This window comes from Gobio gobio (genome assembly GCF_949357685.1).
Source record: "Gobio gobio genome assembly, chromosome: 10".
In the NCBI taxonomy this organism is placed as follows: Eukaryota; Metazoa; Chordata; class Actinopteri; order Cypriniformes; family Gobionidae; genus Gobio; species Gobio gobio.
The window spans coordinates 28,806,734-28,822,358 of NC_137116.1; the positions used below are offsets into that span (position 1 = coordinate 28,806,734).

Consider the following 15,625-nt stretch of genomic DNA (forward strand, 5'->3'; position numbering starts at 1 on the left):
GAATAATTATTCAGTTATTTGTAACAATCTCATTGTAAAAAAAGAAGAAGAAAAAGAAACATGGTTTCAATGTAGCCAGCTATTTTTGATAGTAACTTGTAGTGTAGCTACTTTCAAAAGGTAGCTTGAATATAACTTAACTACTCAAAGTAGTTTTTACTACAACACTGTTTTTTTTAGATCAGCCACAGCAAAAAAAGAACCACACAAAAGACAGAAGAGCAACAGACAGGACAGATAGTTATTTTCCTTTTTCTTCCCTGTAAAAGTATGCTGTAGGTTGATGTATAATCAATTTGTTCTATTTAGACAAAACCCTGCCTCTACATAGTGCTTTAAAATTGTGTGTGTGTGTGTGTGTGTGTGTGTGTGTGTGTGTGTGTGTGTGTGTGTGTGTGTGTGTGTGTGTGTGTGTGTGTGTGTGTGTGTGTGTGTGTGTGTGTGTGTGTGTGTGTGTGTGTGTCTATAGGATATAGGCTACTGTATACAAAGCGTCATATAGATGCATTTTGTCTTAATAGAAATAATTAATTATCAACCTTATCTATCAAAGGCAAAAAATAAATCAACAACAAAAAGAGTGTTTTCTATGATGTGTGTGTAGCTATTATATATATTTTTTTGCTTTGTTCGCGGCAAAATTTTGTTTTTTTTGAAAAGTTGGCAGCTCTGGTCATTCCGTTTAGAAAGATTCATTCATTTAGTGAATCTGAATAAATCTGTGAATTATATGACATTCAGCTAGAATTTGTTTTTATAGCATTTATAAATATTTCATTTATTTAAGATGAATATGACTAAATAAGCTGGCTTTCTGTGTGGAGTGCATGTTCTCCCTGTGTATGTGTGGGTTTTCTTCCGGGTTCCCCCACAATCCAAAAACAAGCAGAGACGGTAGACGCTATTGTCCAAATGTGTGTGCCCAGGCCCATAAACCCAATGTTAGAGGACAAAATGTCACCACAAAGATGGCAATATCTAAAATCCTAAAAAAAATTGGTTTCCTTAAGGAAAAACAGCTTATAAATCATAATAAGTGATGTTTTTTGAAAATGTAAAAATGCTGAAAATTTTTTAATTATAAATAAAACATGAAACATTTTCATAAAACATGAAAACACAATTCATGGACAGCCTCTTGTATGGTGAGAGATAGAATCACCAATAGTCAGATACGACTAAAATGGTCCATATATGAAATTAATAGGGTAGAGTGGGGGGAAACGACCTAACGTGGGGTTAGTTGTAACACACATGGTTTAAAACTTTCCGCACATATGACGAAACTTAGTGCAAAAAGCGTTAGGTTGTGCCCCGCTCTCCCCTACATTTGTACCAAGGGGGTGTAAAATGCCCCCACTCTGACAAAGCAATTAGCTTTATACATTTACAGCAAAATCAGAGTACAAGCATGTTTTAGCTTAAAATGTAAGATAACAGTAGATAAATACGAATATTTATTAATGAACCATTTTGAAAATCAACCTTTTTGAAAAATATTGTTAGCTGATGCTAACTGGCTGGTTAATAGCTAGCTGATGCTAATGTGAGGCAATTTTTAAATATAACGTCCAAATATTTTTATTCAACCACCTAGTTAGATTACATTTGATGGAAAAACAAAGAATGTGATGTTCAGAACATGGTAATACAGTAATTATGATAGTGGGAAACAATGCCCCCTGGGGAAAACGTGAAATCCGTTTTCTCTGTAAGCTTTGCTGTGAAAACTTCTACATCACTCTGAGTCTGGTCAACGTAGTCCATAGCAACAACAAAAACATATCTTGATTTTATCTCATGGTTATTTTGGGCATTTTAACCCATGGGGCGTTTTCCCCCACTCTACCCTATATAAATGATTCATGAAATCCACACCTGCATTGAATCTCGCTGAACACACACACACACACACACACACACACACACACACACAACTTTGTGGGGACTCTCCATAGACGTAATGGTTTTTATACTGTACAAATTGTATATTCTATCACCTTACACTAACCCTAACCCTAAACCTACCCATCACACAAAACTTTCAGCATTTTTTTATTTAAAAAAAAATAATTCTGTATGATTTATAAGCTTGTTTCCTCATGGTGACCTCAATTTATGTCCCCACGTATGGAAGCAAATTAGAGACATAATTATTTGAAATTTAACAGCCACTGAATACTTAGTTTTGAAATATTTTAGTTTTAAAAACTTTTATCTGAACTTCTTTTGCTCTGAATTCACCCCTTTGAAATTATTTTACTTTGGAAACCATTCGAATTTACCTCTCAACCTGAATTTCGATTAATATTTTTCAATGCTCACAAATTCAGATACAAAAAAAAAAATCAACTTGCAGAATTTCAGATAAAATAGATTCAGGTTGATTAAATTTGATTGCTCAAATTCAGATCTCAAATTTCAAGTTCATATTTTTCAAAGAAAACTTCGGTCTAATTCGACTGCTCAAATTCAGATCGAAAAATTCAAGTTAAATATTCAGACGGTAACATCCGGGCTACCCAGGATAGGAAAAACAGTTGAGCGCCTATCAGAGCACGACGACCTGTCTGTCGTGATGACTCGTGATCCAATCATCCAAGAAGTCGATCGGCACGGAGGGTATTAAGATGTCTTCCAGGGGAAATGAAGTAAGTTTGCTGTTTATGTACAATCAGACTCAGGGCTCGACAGAAGTATGTTGTTGCTAATTATGTTAGGAACACAGCTATGGTTTGTGTGAATCGTCTCTCTTTGTAGACAGTCAGCTAGGTAACACGTTATAAGCTAACGTTAACGTTACTGAGAATGAGCGCTCAATGCGTGCTCTAATAACACACACACACACACACACACACACACACACACACACACTGTGTTTTCAGCGTTTCACTGTATGAGGACATGATGTAGGCTACATGTAAACTTCATGACAGAGCTGCTATGAGAGTCAGTTCACGAGAATCTCACCAATTCTTTTGATAAAACTATCGTCATTCATTTGTATCATATACACACAGAACTAGTGTCTTTACGACAACCTGTCAAAATAAAAGTTCGGTATCGCGAGGAAATTATAACAGAAATATATTGCGATTACACAGTAGAGTACAGTATAGTCTACTTCAAGTAACTTTAGGCATAATAATACAGTAGTTTATTAAAACACACAGAAACTCAAATGTCTATAACCCACCGAAATAAAGGTCCGGTCTAACTCAAAGAAATTATGAAAGAAATTGCACAGTAAAATGTACTTTAAAATAATAATAATAATAATTTAAGATACTTAAAAAAAAAACGTTACAGCGGGCTATTTGTCATATAAACAGCTCTCTATGCAGATTACACTGTAGCTTTAACATCAGTCGTATGGTCAGTGGGTTTAAACCTTTTTTTCTCTCTTGTGATGTTATTTTGTATTTTCTGTATGATGTTTGTGTTGACAGGGTACTAGTCATGCTGAGCTGTTACGATCAGCCAGGCACTTAATGTCCTTATTGACCGAATCTGAAAGGGGAGGATGTGCAGCCAGTAACGTTAGTGATGTTCCTTGCAGCAGTCAGGATATAAGGTTAAGTGTTTAAAAAACATTTTTAAATCTGTTCACATGGATATTTTTCAAATCTGTAATTAATGATTATTTTTGGTTACTATACTGCAGGGAACGGAGGCAAATAGGCCAAAATGAGAGGTCAGGCAATCAGCCACCAAGACCTTCTGTTCAGATGGAACAGAGGCAAATAGGCCCAATTGAGAGGTCAGGCAATCAGCCACCAAAACCTTCTATTCAGATGGAATTGACAAGGTTCAGCATTATATTCTCTGGATTAATTGAATCTTATAAAAACTCATAATTTGATAGTAATCAAGTTTTAACAGACTGTGCTATATCCTACAGGTCGTTTCCAGGTATGTTCACTAAGGGAAAAGGGAAGAGGCGTTTTCCGGCAGTGAATCTTGTTCCTGCTAAAAGGCCTAAACCAGTAGAAGTTGCTTTTTACCTTTTACCAAAACAATATGAGAAAACCCCAAAAGAACAAGACCAACTAGTCCACTTGCAGGCAGGACTGGGCCGCAGGACTGTTAATTTAGATGAGAGCACAACACATGATGAGGTAAGCAGATTCCATAGATGTATATTTGCGCTAGCTTCCATAATGACTGAATTTTAACTTTTGGGTAAATTATACCTTTAACATAGTCTGCATTAATGTATTTGAAAATTATAATCCTTTGGCACAGGTTTTAATTCTGAATTCTAATAAGCTAAAATGCATCTAATCAAGACTGATGTTCTAGTACAATCATCCTTCATTTCAACAGTTCAGCATCCTTTCTGGATACATGCATATTATGGACACTTTATATTAGGTGGCCTTAACTACTATGTACTAACATTTTAATTAATAATTTGATACATTGCACTTATTGTGTACATACATGTTTTTACATTGTACTTACATTTAAAAAAATACCTGCATGTAATTACATCTGTAATTAATTTCGGTAGCTACATTTGTAATTACACTGTTGACACTTTACCTACACCTAACCTTACCCTTAAACTTACCCACACCACCACACCTGTCCCTAACCCTACCTTTAAACTTACCCACACCACTACACCTGTCCCTAACCCTACCCTTAAACTGACCCACACCACCACACCTGTCCCTAACTCTACCCTTAAACTGACCCACACCACCACACCTGTCCCTAACCCTACCTTTAAACTTACCCACACCACCACACCTGTCCCTAACCCTACCCTTAAACTTACCCATACCACCACACCTGTCCCTAACCCTACCTTTAAACTTACCCACACCACCACACCTGTCCATAACTTTACCCATATCCCACTTCAATATCAGCAAAGATGTTTATAGTAGTTAAGGCCACCTAATATAAAGTGGGGCCCATATTATTAATGTTCTGTGTATCTGCTTTGCTTACAGATATGTGAGACACTCAAAGGTGTCTATCCTCAATTTGAGGCTGTAACTGGAGGCTGGATGATTTACAAAGCAACAGGTATGCACAACTTTTTGTGTGTGTGTGTGTAAACAGTTTATATCATATTTTAAAGCATTTTTAGATTTTTTTTCCCATGTTCATGTTTTCTATAGGAGGATGGGGTTCCCGAAAGCTCTCCCTGGTGGCACCTGATCATACTGGATACACAGGCAAGATCGTAAAGGCTGCAAGCCAGGGGGGTAAATCTCCTCTTTACATAGCTCCAATTCAAGACGAACTTAACACTACTCCTTTGCAACTAAGTAATGAAGTATTCAGTGGCATGCCCAAGGCAATGTGCCAAAAGTGTGGAGCAGCCATTCCCCTGCAGCTCCTTATGGAACACTTGAAGTCTTGCAACATCATTGATGTTGACAATGATGAAGACAATCTGGATAATGTGGAGGAGAACAGTGTGCAAGGTGAGAGACAATGTAAAAAATAAATTAAGCATTTTCAATAGATTTGACATTCAATATGGATGGCCTAAAATCATAATTTTTGATAAGGGCAAATGGCCTTGTTGAAAAATACAACGCCATGACTAAATTTATTGGTTCTTGCTGAAGTCACATTTTTGATTATCTTTGCTATTTCCATTTTCTCAGCACCAGTTCAGGAGCCCTGTCCTATCTGCATGGAAATGTTTACCACTGACTTTATTGAAGTACATGCTGCTTCGTGTGGTGAAAGGTACATTATATACTGTAATTCAGTTTTATTTGTATGTACTTGTTTCACTCACCATCAGATATAAACCATGAAGCAGCAACAAATATAATTATAGTGTTCAACATTGTGTTGTGAATGTGGGCAGTGCAGAAATGTATGAGGTGTTGGATAGGAGTACTGTTGAAGAGCAAGAAGCAATGCCTGGACCGTCCAGTTGTGAACATGTTACAGATGGTAGGTCCTATTCAGGGTTAGCAGTAGGACAGTAATGTTATGGAGGGTAAACTGTGAAAGTAAAATTGAAGAAATACTCTTTCCGTATTAACTTGCATATCCAAAGTCATTTTATTGGTAACATTTTCTTTTTATCTCTCACTAGAGTGGCTCACGGTACAAGACCCTACCAAGGCCATGTCTCTGTTTCGGGATTCTATTCTCAGCCATCAACAAAGTAAGAATCCCTTACTTCTCAGCATGGATATTAGAAAGAGCCCTGCTGAACAAGACGCTGCACTCATCTGCTTCTATAAGAAGCCGAATGTGGAATGGGCACGACCCTTGAATTGCAGACTTGAAGGTAGTTTAAATTTCATGTCAAAGTAGTAAAAGCCTACCTTAAGTATTGCTTTTCCCTTTTACTATATCAAACCCTCCATTGTGTTACAGGTGATGCAGCCATTGGAGAGGGTGTGAGTCGCTTTTTCCTCTCAACTTGCATGAACAAGCTAAAGTCTGGGTTTTGCTTCAACTTTGGTATGTTGACTGTAGCTATGTGTAATCTGACTTGTCATTAGCAAATATTATGTTATTAAAGTCTTGTGTTTAAACATTTTTTCTTTTAAACATATTGTAATTCTGTTATGTTTGTTTATATATATATATATATATATATATATATATATATATATATATATATATATCTATATATATATATATATATCTATATATATATATAAACTTTTTTTTTTTTTTCTTAACCTGGTACTTCTAAAGTTTATAGAATATGTAGTATTTTGAACTTTCTTTTGTCTTAATTTGTAAATTTCTTAAACAGCAAACACTGCTGTTACACATCTCTTTGATGGACAGCCAGGCCATTTAGTTCCCTCAGCCTCTCACTTTCTTGTGGAAAGTGACATGTTCGTCATGGCAGGCAGAATGGTGGGGCACTCCTTTGTTCATGGAGGACCATGCCTGTCAGGGCTTAGCCCTGCTGTTGTGCATGTCCTGTTTGGAGGAAGCCCGGAAACTGCAACAGTAACACCAGAGGACTGTCCAGACCTAGACATCCGTGAAACAATCAGGCTTGTATGGTTTTTTTATCTAACCTCATTATTTCTGGACTTTCCCATGGATTTTCTGAAGACTGTGCTTTTTTTTAGCTTTTTTTTTTTATTCGCCTTAATGAATGTTTTTACATTTTAAACTGCTTTTTAATGTTGAATGTAAAGCAATTTAAATAGTGCTATATAGATAAACTTGCCTAGCCTTTTGCTTCCCTCTCTGTCTTAAAGCTTGAAGAGGAATCTGAACTCTCAGACAAGGACAAAACCAGTGTCCAGGAGTTGGCCTATGCTTGGGATCTCCCTGGCCTTACTGGAAATAACCGAAGATGGCTTTTTGAGAAGATGTTGATCCATGCTGTGCGTGAAATTTAAAGAAACTGTCACATATTGGCACAAGTCATCCTCAGAACTGGCTTTGGGATAATAATAAAAAATGACTTGTTTCACCTTCTGTCTTCTGTCCGGTAATGTCATCAACAGGTAATTGGACGTGTAACACGACAAATCAAACAATTCAGGCGTGGTCTTAAAGAGACACCAATGTGGACATTGCTGACCAAACGACCTGACACAGTGGCCCAGCTTTTTCCACAGGAGAGAGCAGTGGATTGTAACCCTGCGGTAAGTTTTTACAATTTGATATTATTTTGTGTGTGTGTATATTATATTATATAGATAGAATCCTTGATAAAGTGGTAAAATTATTAAAGTCATGTTGTTTTATTGTCAATGTAGATAATCCTACAGCACATCACCTGGCCTCATGAAGATGATGATGACGACGACGACGACGATTATTCACTTGACACAAAATGCCGCATATCAGGTTATCTTCGCCACTTCATTGAAAATGGTATGTGTACAGAGTTCGAAATCTTGCCAACCTGTTAATTAAATAAGTTAGTCACCCAAAGTTTTTATTTAAAAGTGGCAGGTTACTTTTTAAACAGTTAGTTATAGAAATTGTTAAATTCATTATTAAAGGTGAACTATGTAGGATTTTTGCAGTAAAATATCCAGAAACCACTAGGCCAGTGTTATATATTTTGTTCAGTTGAGTACTTAGATTATCCCAAATGTTTTAAACTATTTGTAAATCGTGAGAAATTTGCTATTTTAACCAAGGAACCGGGACGTGTGAGCTATGCGTGTGAGGGAGTCGCCTGTCGATTGCGTCATATCTGCGTCACCCGCCTCGGTCTCCGGTTTTATTCAGTGAAACACTTTACTCTCACCGCATTGTGAACAAGTGTCATAGCAGCCGCCGAGCGACCGTCATAACTTCCTTTTCAACACACTCAGATATATCTAATACGATAAACAGAGTTGGGTTACCTCAGACTCATGACTGGAAAAGAGGAAGTAGCGCCGGCAACCGTGTCATAATAAAAGTTCAATCACTCCTGCGGCCTTGCTCAGCTCCACAACACTCGCTCCTGCTCTGCTTCAGACTACAGTAATGTTAATAATCGCATCCATGAACATGATTTCTGCCCTAGTCCTATCCTGACTGTTTTCCACCGGCTGTGAGGTGAAGACCACATGTCCCGAGATTCTGCGCTCAAACGTGCCGTCATCAAACTACGCCTTTGTTTTGAACAGGCGACCTCTAGTGGACGGAAAAGTTACATAGTGTAGCTTTAAGGTTACTATTAAGACTATCTTTGCACACCTGTATATATGACAGAAAGAGTAGATAACCGCACACTCTTCGCACACAGCTTTATTAATAGGATTTTTTCATACCTTTTTGACATTTCACCAGGGTATATGGTGTTATGGTATTTCTGTTCAAGAAACTGCTTTATTTGTTACATAACAGAGCTACTATGATACATTTATTGAATACTAAACATTATTTTAATTTTCTAAATTATTTTCATTATTTGTAGCAACCTATCATTTGATCCATTTTGTTTAATCCACAGCATCACCTGATGAATTGACTGACCTGTTGAAATTCTGGACAGGGTGGGAGATTATGCCAAGGAATAACCTATCCATTGAGGTAGTTAAAGGCAGCTTCCCAACAGCCTCCACCTGTTTTGAGACCCTGCGAATCCCAGGACATTACAAGGACTATGCATCCTTTAAAAATGACATCCTGGCTTGTATTGGCACTTGCCAAACAGGATTTGGTCTTGTGTAGGGACAAAGCAGTGGTGAATAACGCCATATGTTAATGTTAAATGTTTAAATGATTGCATATTAATATGCTAAATTACGAATATAAAGTTCATTGTTTTTTGATGGATATATACAGTATAGGGGGTTGAATAATTGTATTAAATGGCATGCAGCCTGCTAGCAATAGCAATGTAGCAACTTCAAAGTTAACGTCCTTTTAAAAAAAGTTAAGGAAAGTTAAGTGTTATTTTAGTAATGTACAAATGCAGTTAAGCACAGAAATATTTGGATGAAGTGTATTTTTATATTTTGTTACCGCTGCTGTTCTCAGATTGCTTCATCAGTGTTTGTCTGCGAGGTACTTATAATAAATGTATCATTGTGTTCATGACAGATCCATCAGTGTTTTCATTACATAAAAATGCATCATTGATTGACATTTATTATTTCAGATTAGAATGATGGAAACTCATAGATTAACTCATATGATGCCTGTTGTATTTAGCTGTGCTTAACATCTTATGCAGGAATGCATCTGTCTCCAGAGTGAATGTTCAATGCCTAGAACAAATCCACTATAACCTTTGTTGCTTTTGCAAACATGCTTTTCCAATCTTTGGTACCAAATAACTTCTATAAAGACATGACACTCATTATCTTAACACCCATCTGTGCTTTTAAGGGTCATTTGACTGCAATTAAGCAACAGTTTTCAGTCTGATTTACTTCATAACGTCCTAAATATGAAAATAGTGCATGTTTAATCCACCGGTTATACAAGAAAAATATGTATATTGTGATGCAGGGTCAGTTTGATTTTCAGTACAACTCATGTACTGATTAATTTGTGGGGCGTTTGCTCAAATAGACACATTAGCAGCTGCTACCAGTCTTAAAGGGTTTTTATTGCCAGTTTAATTAAGTTGTTTACATCTGTACAGTATAAAGGCCTGTTCATAAAACTCAAAACAATTATAAGAAATGCCTAAAATGTATTTATGTCCTGTAAATGTTCGTAGTTCGCTTGCCCTGAGTTTCAAACAGAACAGAAACAAGGGGGGCATGCGTGTGTCTCTCAGTTTTCAGATAGAACATGCTCACAAAATTGAACAGCAGCAACATAGATATCACAGCCAAAGGACTGGGATATAGCTCTTGGGTCAACAACTTCTCTTAAAGCTGCCATTTGTCCATCAGTCAGTGGGCTTTCTGTGTCTGGGACGATGACACTGGAGTAGCCATCAGCAGTAAGTCCACTGTTTTCCCACTCAATGTGAGGAATATCCATACCCTATCAAAGCAAAATAGAAAAACCTTACTTGTTTGCAGTATTATTTATCCTAATGGCTTTATGGCACTTACTGTAACCTACACTTTTGTAAACCACTTTGCTAAATATTTATTAACTTAAAGGAATACTTGACCGATTAGCATAAGGCTTTGTATCCGTAGTATCTCGATAGTATTTTCAAACGAATGTGCGTCGTTTCCTCATATTCCTTTGCGATGAGAACTTCTCGTCGCAGTGGGATATGAGGGACCGACGCACTTTTGTTCGAAAATACTACCAGGATACTACGGATACAAAGTTTAATGCTGATCAGTGAAGTATTCCTTTAAGGCCAGCCTTTGGTAAGGGAGTATTGACAAACGTGCATTGTCTTCATAACTAATGTTTGCAAGCAAAAATGTATACTATTGAAAGCATTCAAGTTGTACATTTGGTACATACCTCCATATTTTCTGGGCCTTGAATTGGGTGATGGATTCGGCCCAGCTCCCACAGCTGATTAGGGGTCATATGGCCTTCTGTTCTTATTGGATGATTGTCCCAGCCACAGCGGAAAGTGTCCAGGGAATCTTGCAGCCGTGGCAGGAACACATAATGGCAACAGAGGAGGTGTGTAGCATTGGCGATGTTGAGGAAGCCCTCTTCTTCAAGGTAGTGGAGAACATCATAGTAGATGTTTGTGACAGCTACCCACAGGTCTCTCCAAAGCCTCTCGATTCTGGAAAATAGTGAAGTTCAATAGGAACCTTTAAACTTATGTACAGGGAAAATTCATCAGATTGTTCAATGCATAGTTGTGTTTTTCTTTATCTACTTTATTTGTTTAGAAGAAGAAACCATGTTTAATGGAATATAATGTCACTGCATTCTATCAAAACAGAAGTGACATACAGATGTAATTCCAGACCCATTGCCCAGCAAAAAACTAACTTATTTTTTTGCAGCAAGAAAAAGGCTGTTGAATTTGCAAGGAGGTTGCTATTCAGTACCCTTTAACTGACAGCAGCTTCCACTGGAGACTTTCAGCTCACACTCCTCAAATAGTTGTCCTGCTGCAAGCTGATATACTGTATTTTTAGCAAATAATAATGTTCTTGCATGGCAGCAGTGAGGTGGTATCTTTCAGCTAGCATTATCTGAAGTTTTGGACTGACCGTTGATTGTGAACACTCTTGCCGGATATGAAGCTGCCCCTTCCAGTGCCACGGACTGTAAACATGAGGCGTGCAATGTCTACATTTTCCACACCCTGATCAGCCCGTACCCTTGAAACAGAGTAACATTTACATGAGTTATTTTTTTTATATACATCTCAACAAAACATTAATGTGGAACATGATGCATGCTTTTAACTTAGTTATAAAGGGTACCCCATTATATCTATATAGATTTAAAAAAAAAAAAAAAGATCTATACAGTCATACAAAAATAACTGAAATTGTCTCGGTTACTAACATAACCTCGGTTCTCTCTAGAAGCGGGAACGAGTGTTGCGTAAGCTAGTTTATCCGAGCCCGGTATTTATAGCCATAAGCCACGCCTATTTCGGTGGGACATGACCTGCCAAGGTGCTGACATCACTGGCGGCTTGTCGATAGGTTGCCGCAGAGCAGCCAATGGGCGCGCGAGCCAGCTCACCTAGGTCTGCTTGCTGCTGCAATGTGTTGACAAGAAATGAAAAATTATGGATAATTTCCATAATAGGTTTTCCCGTACAACACGAGAGTACTCTCGAAAGACAACCTGTATAAATGGCTCCTGAAGTACCGCATGATCTTTATACAATTTATACAAATATAGAAACAGTGTTTTAGGCAAATACCACACAAAAGTGTACTTTTGGTTATTTCAAAGAGGTTTAAAACCATTCAAGCATGACTGTAAAACTTAAACATTCCTAAGTAAAATACTTACCTAAGAGGGAAACCAAACTTCTCCACAGATTCTTCGAAGAATGCCAGGGATGTTGCAGCAAGGTTGTTGGAAGCTGCACCAAGATACATAATCTGCAGTACAATGCAGTTTTACTACTTGGATGAAACACAAATGTATATAAGAAGGTCAAACGTGTACTGTGTATTTATCACTGAATACTGTGCTTACCTTCCGTGAAAAGCCATCTATGCCACCAAAGATGACAATGTTGTAGCTGTAGGAAAACACACATACAAAAAAGATAAATATAACTTAGAGAAAATGTTAGTTGTTTGCTTTTTCACAGGTAAGCTTTTGAAAAAACATCTGAATTTTAACAACTGCAAAATGAAATACAGCAATTTCTAAAACCCTGGATTATTACTGTCATTTTTTGAAGCAATCAAAAAGTAATTTAGTATGTCAAAGCACTATTAAATAAAGATGGTATGCTGAATAGGCCTATACAAAAGTATAATTATTTGATTACAATATTATCTTACAGTTTTTAATTAATCTGTCCTTTGTCAATAAAAGGACTTTAAAAACTTACCGGATTAGTTTATGATTTGTATCAATGTGCATCAAGGACTGGGGGCTAGGAACGGAATAGGTTCTTCGAACTATGCAACCTAAGTTTGTAATTCGGGATATGACTCCGATGGTGTCAACACGGTGCATGGAAGCTCTGACCCGTTCATACTGCACCCGCAGTCCTTGAGCTTGAAGAAGTCCTTTCACCATTCGATATCCAGAATGAGGCTGCCTGGATTTTATGTCTATCACACACTGGTCCAACTCTTCATCTGTCAGAGTGCTGTACAGTGCCCTAACTGAGAGATCAGCCTCAGCCATGCGTCGATGGACTGTTCGCCTCGACACTCCCAAAAGCGCAGCTATGCATGGGATGGACAGATTAAGGTCCAAAAGGCTGGAAATGTACTCCAAAGACAGGACCATTCTCGGTCGTCCAACTGGTCCTTGCTCAAATTGTACAGTTTTACAGTGTTGCATATTTTTTTCTTTTTCTACATTTACAAGGCTATGTAGCTCTGTCAAGGCATCTAAAATAGGCTGTGAAACAGCTACATGACTGGATATGGCATTTAAAAACACAAATTCTTGTGTGCTAATGAACTCTAAGTAGTCCAAATCCAGAGGCAATTGTCCAAGAATATGCTCTAAACGAGAGCGGAGTCGTTCCAAAATGTGGTCAAGCAGCCATTCCTTAGAAACAAAAAAATGGAAGTCAGAAAAAACAGCTGCATTAATGAACATACAGTAATTACATTTCAAATCCTAACATTCTCCCAACAGTTTAAATGCGGTTTCAGGGCTCAATATTCAGCAATATGTTTAAAGCAATGGTTATTATCTTAGAACTATGATAAGAGTGTATTAGTAACTTAGTATACAGTAATTACATTTCAAATCCTAACATTCTCCCAACAGTTTAAATGCGGTTTCAGGGCTCAATATTCAGCAATATGTTTAAAGCAATGGTTATTATCTTAGAACTATGATAAGAGTGTATTAGTAACTTAGTAGTAGGCTCGTAGTAAATCACTGAAAACTCACACAACGGATGAATCCCCAACTTTAGCTTATTAGCTTACCATGACTTATCCAACCGATTCCCTAAAGCTAATATATTCACTCCAAGTCTGGCGTGATGTAACTTTATCCTACTCTGAAAAGCGTTTTATGTGGGATATCATTGACCAGCCTACAGGTATGGTCAGTATAGGTAATCTGCATAGAGAGCTGTTTATATGACAAATAGCCCGCTGTAACGTTACGTTATACTCAGTGGTGTAGTAGTCTAGTTTTTTGTAGTGAGTATACCGTGATACATCGTATTCAGCTGACAATTTTCACACACAACATTTTTTTTTTTAACATCATGGGCACAAAATACAAATTAAATTTTAGAAATGGTGTTTTTTGGGGGGGAAAATGGTGTTAATGTTTTGGCAAGTTTACTGTTTGAATTAAAACCTGTATGAAAACTTGTGTGATATTCCTTTTTTTTTTTTTAAGTATCTTAAATTATTATTATTATTATTTTAAAGTACATTTTACTGTGCAATTTCTTTCATAATTTCTTTGAGTTAGACCGGACCTTTATTTCGGTGGGTTATAGACATTTGAGTTTCTGTGTGTTTTAATAAACTACTGTATTATTATGCCTAAAGTTACTTGAAGTAGACTATACTGTACTCTACTGTGTAATCGCAATATATTTCTGTTATAATTTCCTCGCGATACCGAACTTTTATTTTGACAGGTTGTCGTAAAGACACTAGTTCTGTGTGTATATGATACAAATGAATGACGATAGTTTTATCAAAAGAATTGGTGAGATTCTCGTGAACTGACTCTCATAGCAGCTCTGTCATGAAGTTTACATGTAGCCTACATCATGTCCTCATACAGTGAAACGGTGAAAACACAGTGTGTGTGTGTGTGTGTGTGTGTGTGTGTGTGTGTTATTAGAGCACGCATTGAGCGCTCATTCTCAGTAACGTTAACGTTAGCTTATAACGTGTTACCTAGCTGACTGTCTACAAAGAGAGACGATTCACACAAACCATAGCTGTGTTCCTAACATAATTAGCAACAACATACTTCTGTCGAGCCCTGAGTCTGATTGTACATAAACAGCAAACTTACTTCATTTCCCCTGGAAGACATCTTAATACCCTCCGTGCCGATCGACTTCTTGGATGATTGGATCACGAGTCATCACGACAGACAGGTCGTCGTGCTCTGATAGGCGCTCAACTGTTTTTCCTATCCTGGGTAGCCCGGATGTTACCGTCTGAATATTTAACTTGAATTTTTCGATCTGAATTTGAGCAGTCGAATTAGACCGAAGTTTTCTTTGAAAAATATGAACTTGAAATTTGAGATCTGAATTTGAGCAATCAAATTTAATCAACCTGAATCTATTTTATCTGAAATTCTGCAAGTTGATTTTTTTTTTTGTATCTGAATTTGTGAGCATTGAAAAATATTAATCGAAATTCAGGTTGAGAGGTAAATTCGAATGGTTTCCAAAGTAAAATAATTTCAAAGGGGTGAATTCAGAGCAAAAGAAGTTCAGATAAAAGTTTTTAAAACTAAAATATTTCAAAACTAAGTATTCAGTGGCTGTTAAATTTCAAATAATTATGTCTCTAATTTGCTTCCATACCCACGGTGACACAAGTGCCCATGAGTCAGTGTGCATTCAGGTTGAAGTCCCCACCAGGATAGACAAACATGAATACACACGCGCGCACACACACACACACATACACATGTCTGGTTCACT

The 15,625-nt window shown here is 37.2% G+C and overlaps 2 protein-coding genes across 2 annotated transcripts; one reads left to right on the forward strand and one right to left on the reverse strand.

The window, feature by feature from the left end:
- The first annotated feature begins 2,553 nt into the window (after positions 1–2,553).
- On the forward strand, positions 2,554–9,267 carry LOC307132469 (uncharacterized protein). Its single transcript, XM_079826813.1, has 15 exons — positions 2,554–2,651; positions 3,450–3,574; positions 3,665–3,808; positions 3,902–4,118; positions 4,962–5,037; positions 5,133–5,441; positions 5,628–5,712; positions 5,837–5,925; positions 6,071–6,268; positions 6,358–6,444; positions 6,746–6,999; positions 7,206–7,334; positions 7,458–7,598; positions 7,713–7,830; positions 8,906–9,267. The coding sequence occupies exons 1-15, from the start codon at positions 2,631–2,633 to the stop codon at positions 9,124–9,126; spliced, it is 2,214 nt and encodes a 737-aa protein (XP_079682939.1). The 5' UTR covers positions 2,554–2,630; the 3' UTR covers positions 9,127–9,267.
- Positions 9,268–9,989: 722 nt separating this feature from the next.
- LOC307132150 (uncharacterized protein) lies at positions 9,990–15,157 on the reverse strand. Its single transcript, XM_079826317.1, has 7 exons — positions 14,983–15,157; positions 12,863–13,536; positions 12,499–12,544; positions 12,310–12,401; positions 11,550–11,660; positions 10,837–11,113; positions 9,990–10,395 (listed from the first exon to the last, which is right to left on the reverse strand). Exons 1-7 carry the CDS (start codon positions 15,001–15,003, stop codon positions 10,180–10,182), a joined length of 1,437 nt encoding a protein of 478 aa, XP_079682443.1. The 5' UTR covers positions 15,004–15,157; the 3' UTR covers positions 9,990–10,179.
- Positions 15,158–15,625: the final 468 nt, after the last annotated feature.

Excerpts from the sequence above, each read along its gene's own strand:
- LOC307132150 (XM_079826317.1), bottom strand. The coding sequence starts at position 15,003 with ATGTCTTCCAGGGGAAATGAA. Across the intron at positions 13,537-14,982 it reads TGTCTTCCAGGGGAAATGAA|GAATGGCTGCTTGACCACAT; the intron begins GTAAGTTTGCTG and ends TTTGTTTCTAAG. Across the intron at positions 10,396-10,836 it reads AAGGCCCAGAAAATATGGAG|GGTATGGATATTCCTCACAT; the intron begins GTATGTACCAAA and ends TTGCTTTGATAG.
- LOC307132469 (XM_079826813.1), top strand. The coding sequence starts at position 2,631 with ATGTCTTCCAGGGGAAATGAA. Across the intron at positions 3,809-3,901 it reads ATTCAGATGGAATTGACAAG|GTCGTTTCCAGGTATGTTCA; the intron begins GTTCAGCATTAT and ends TATATCCTACAG. Across the intron at positions 5,038-5,132 it reads GATGATTTACAAAGCAACAG|GAGGATGGGGTTCCCGAAAG; the intron begins GTATGCACAACT and ends TGTTTTCTATAG.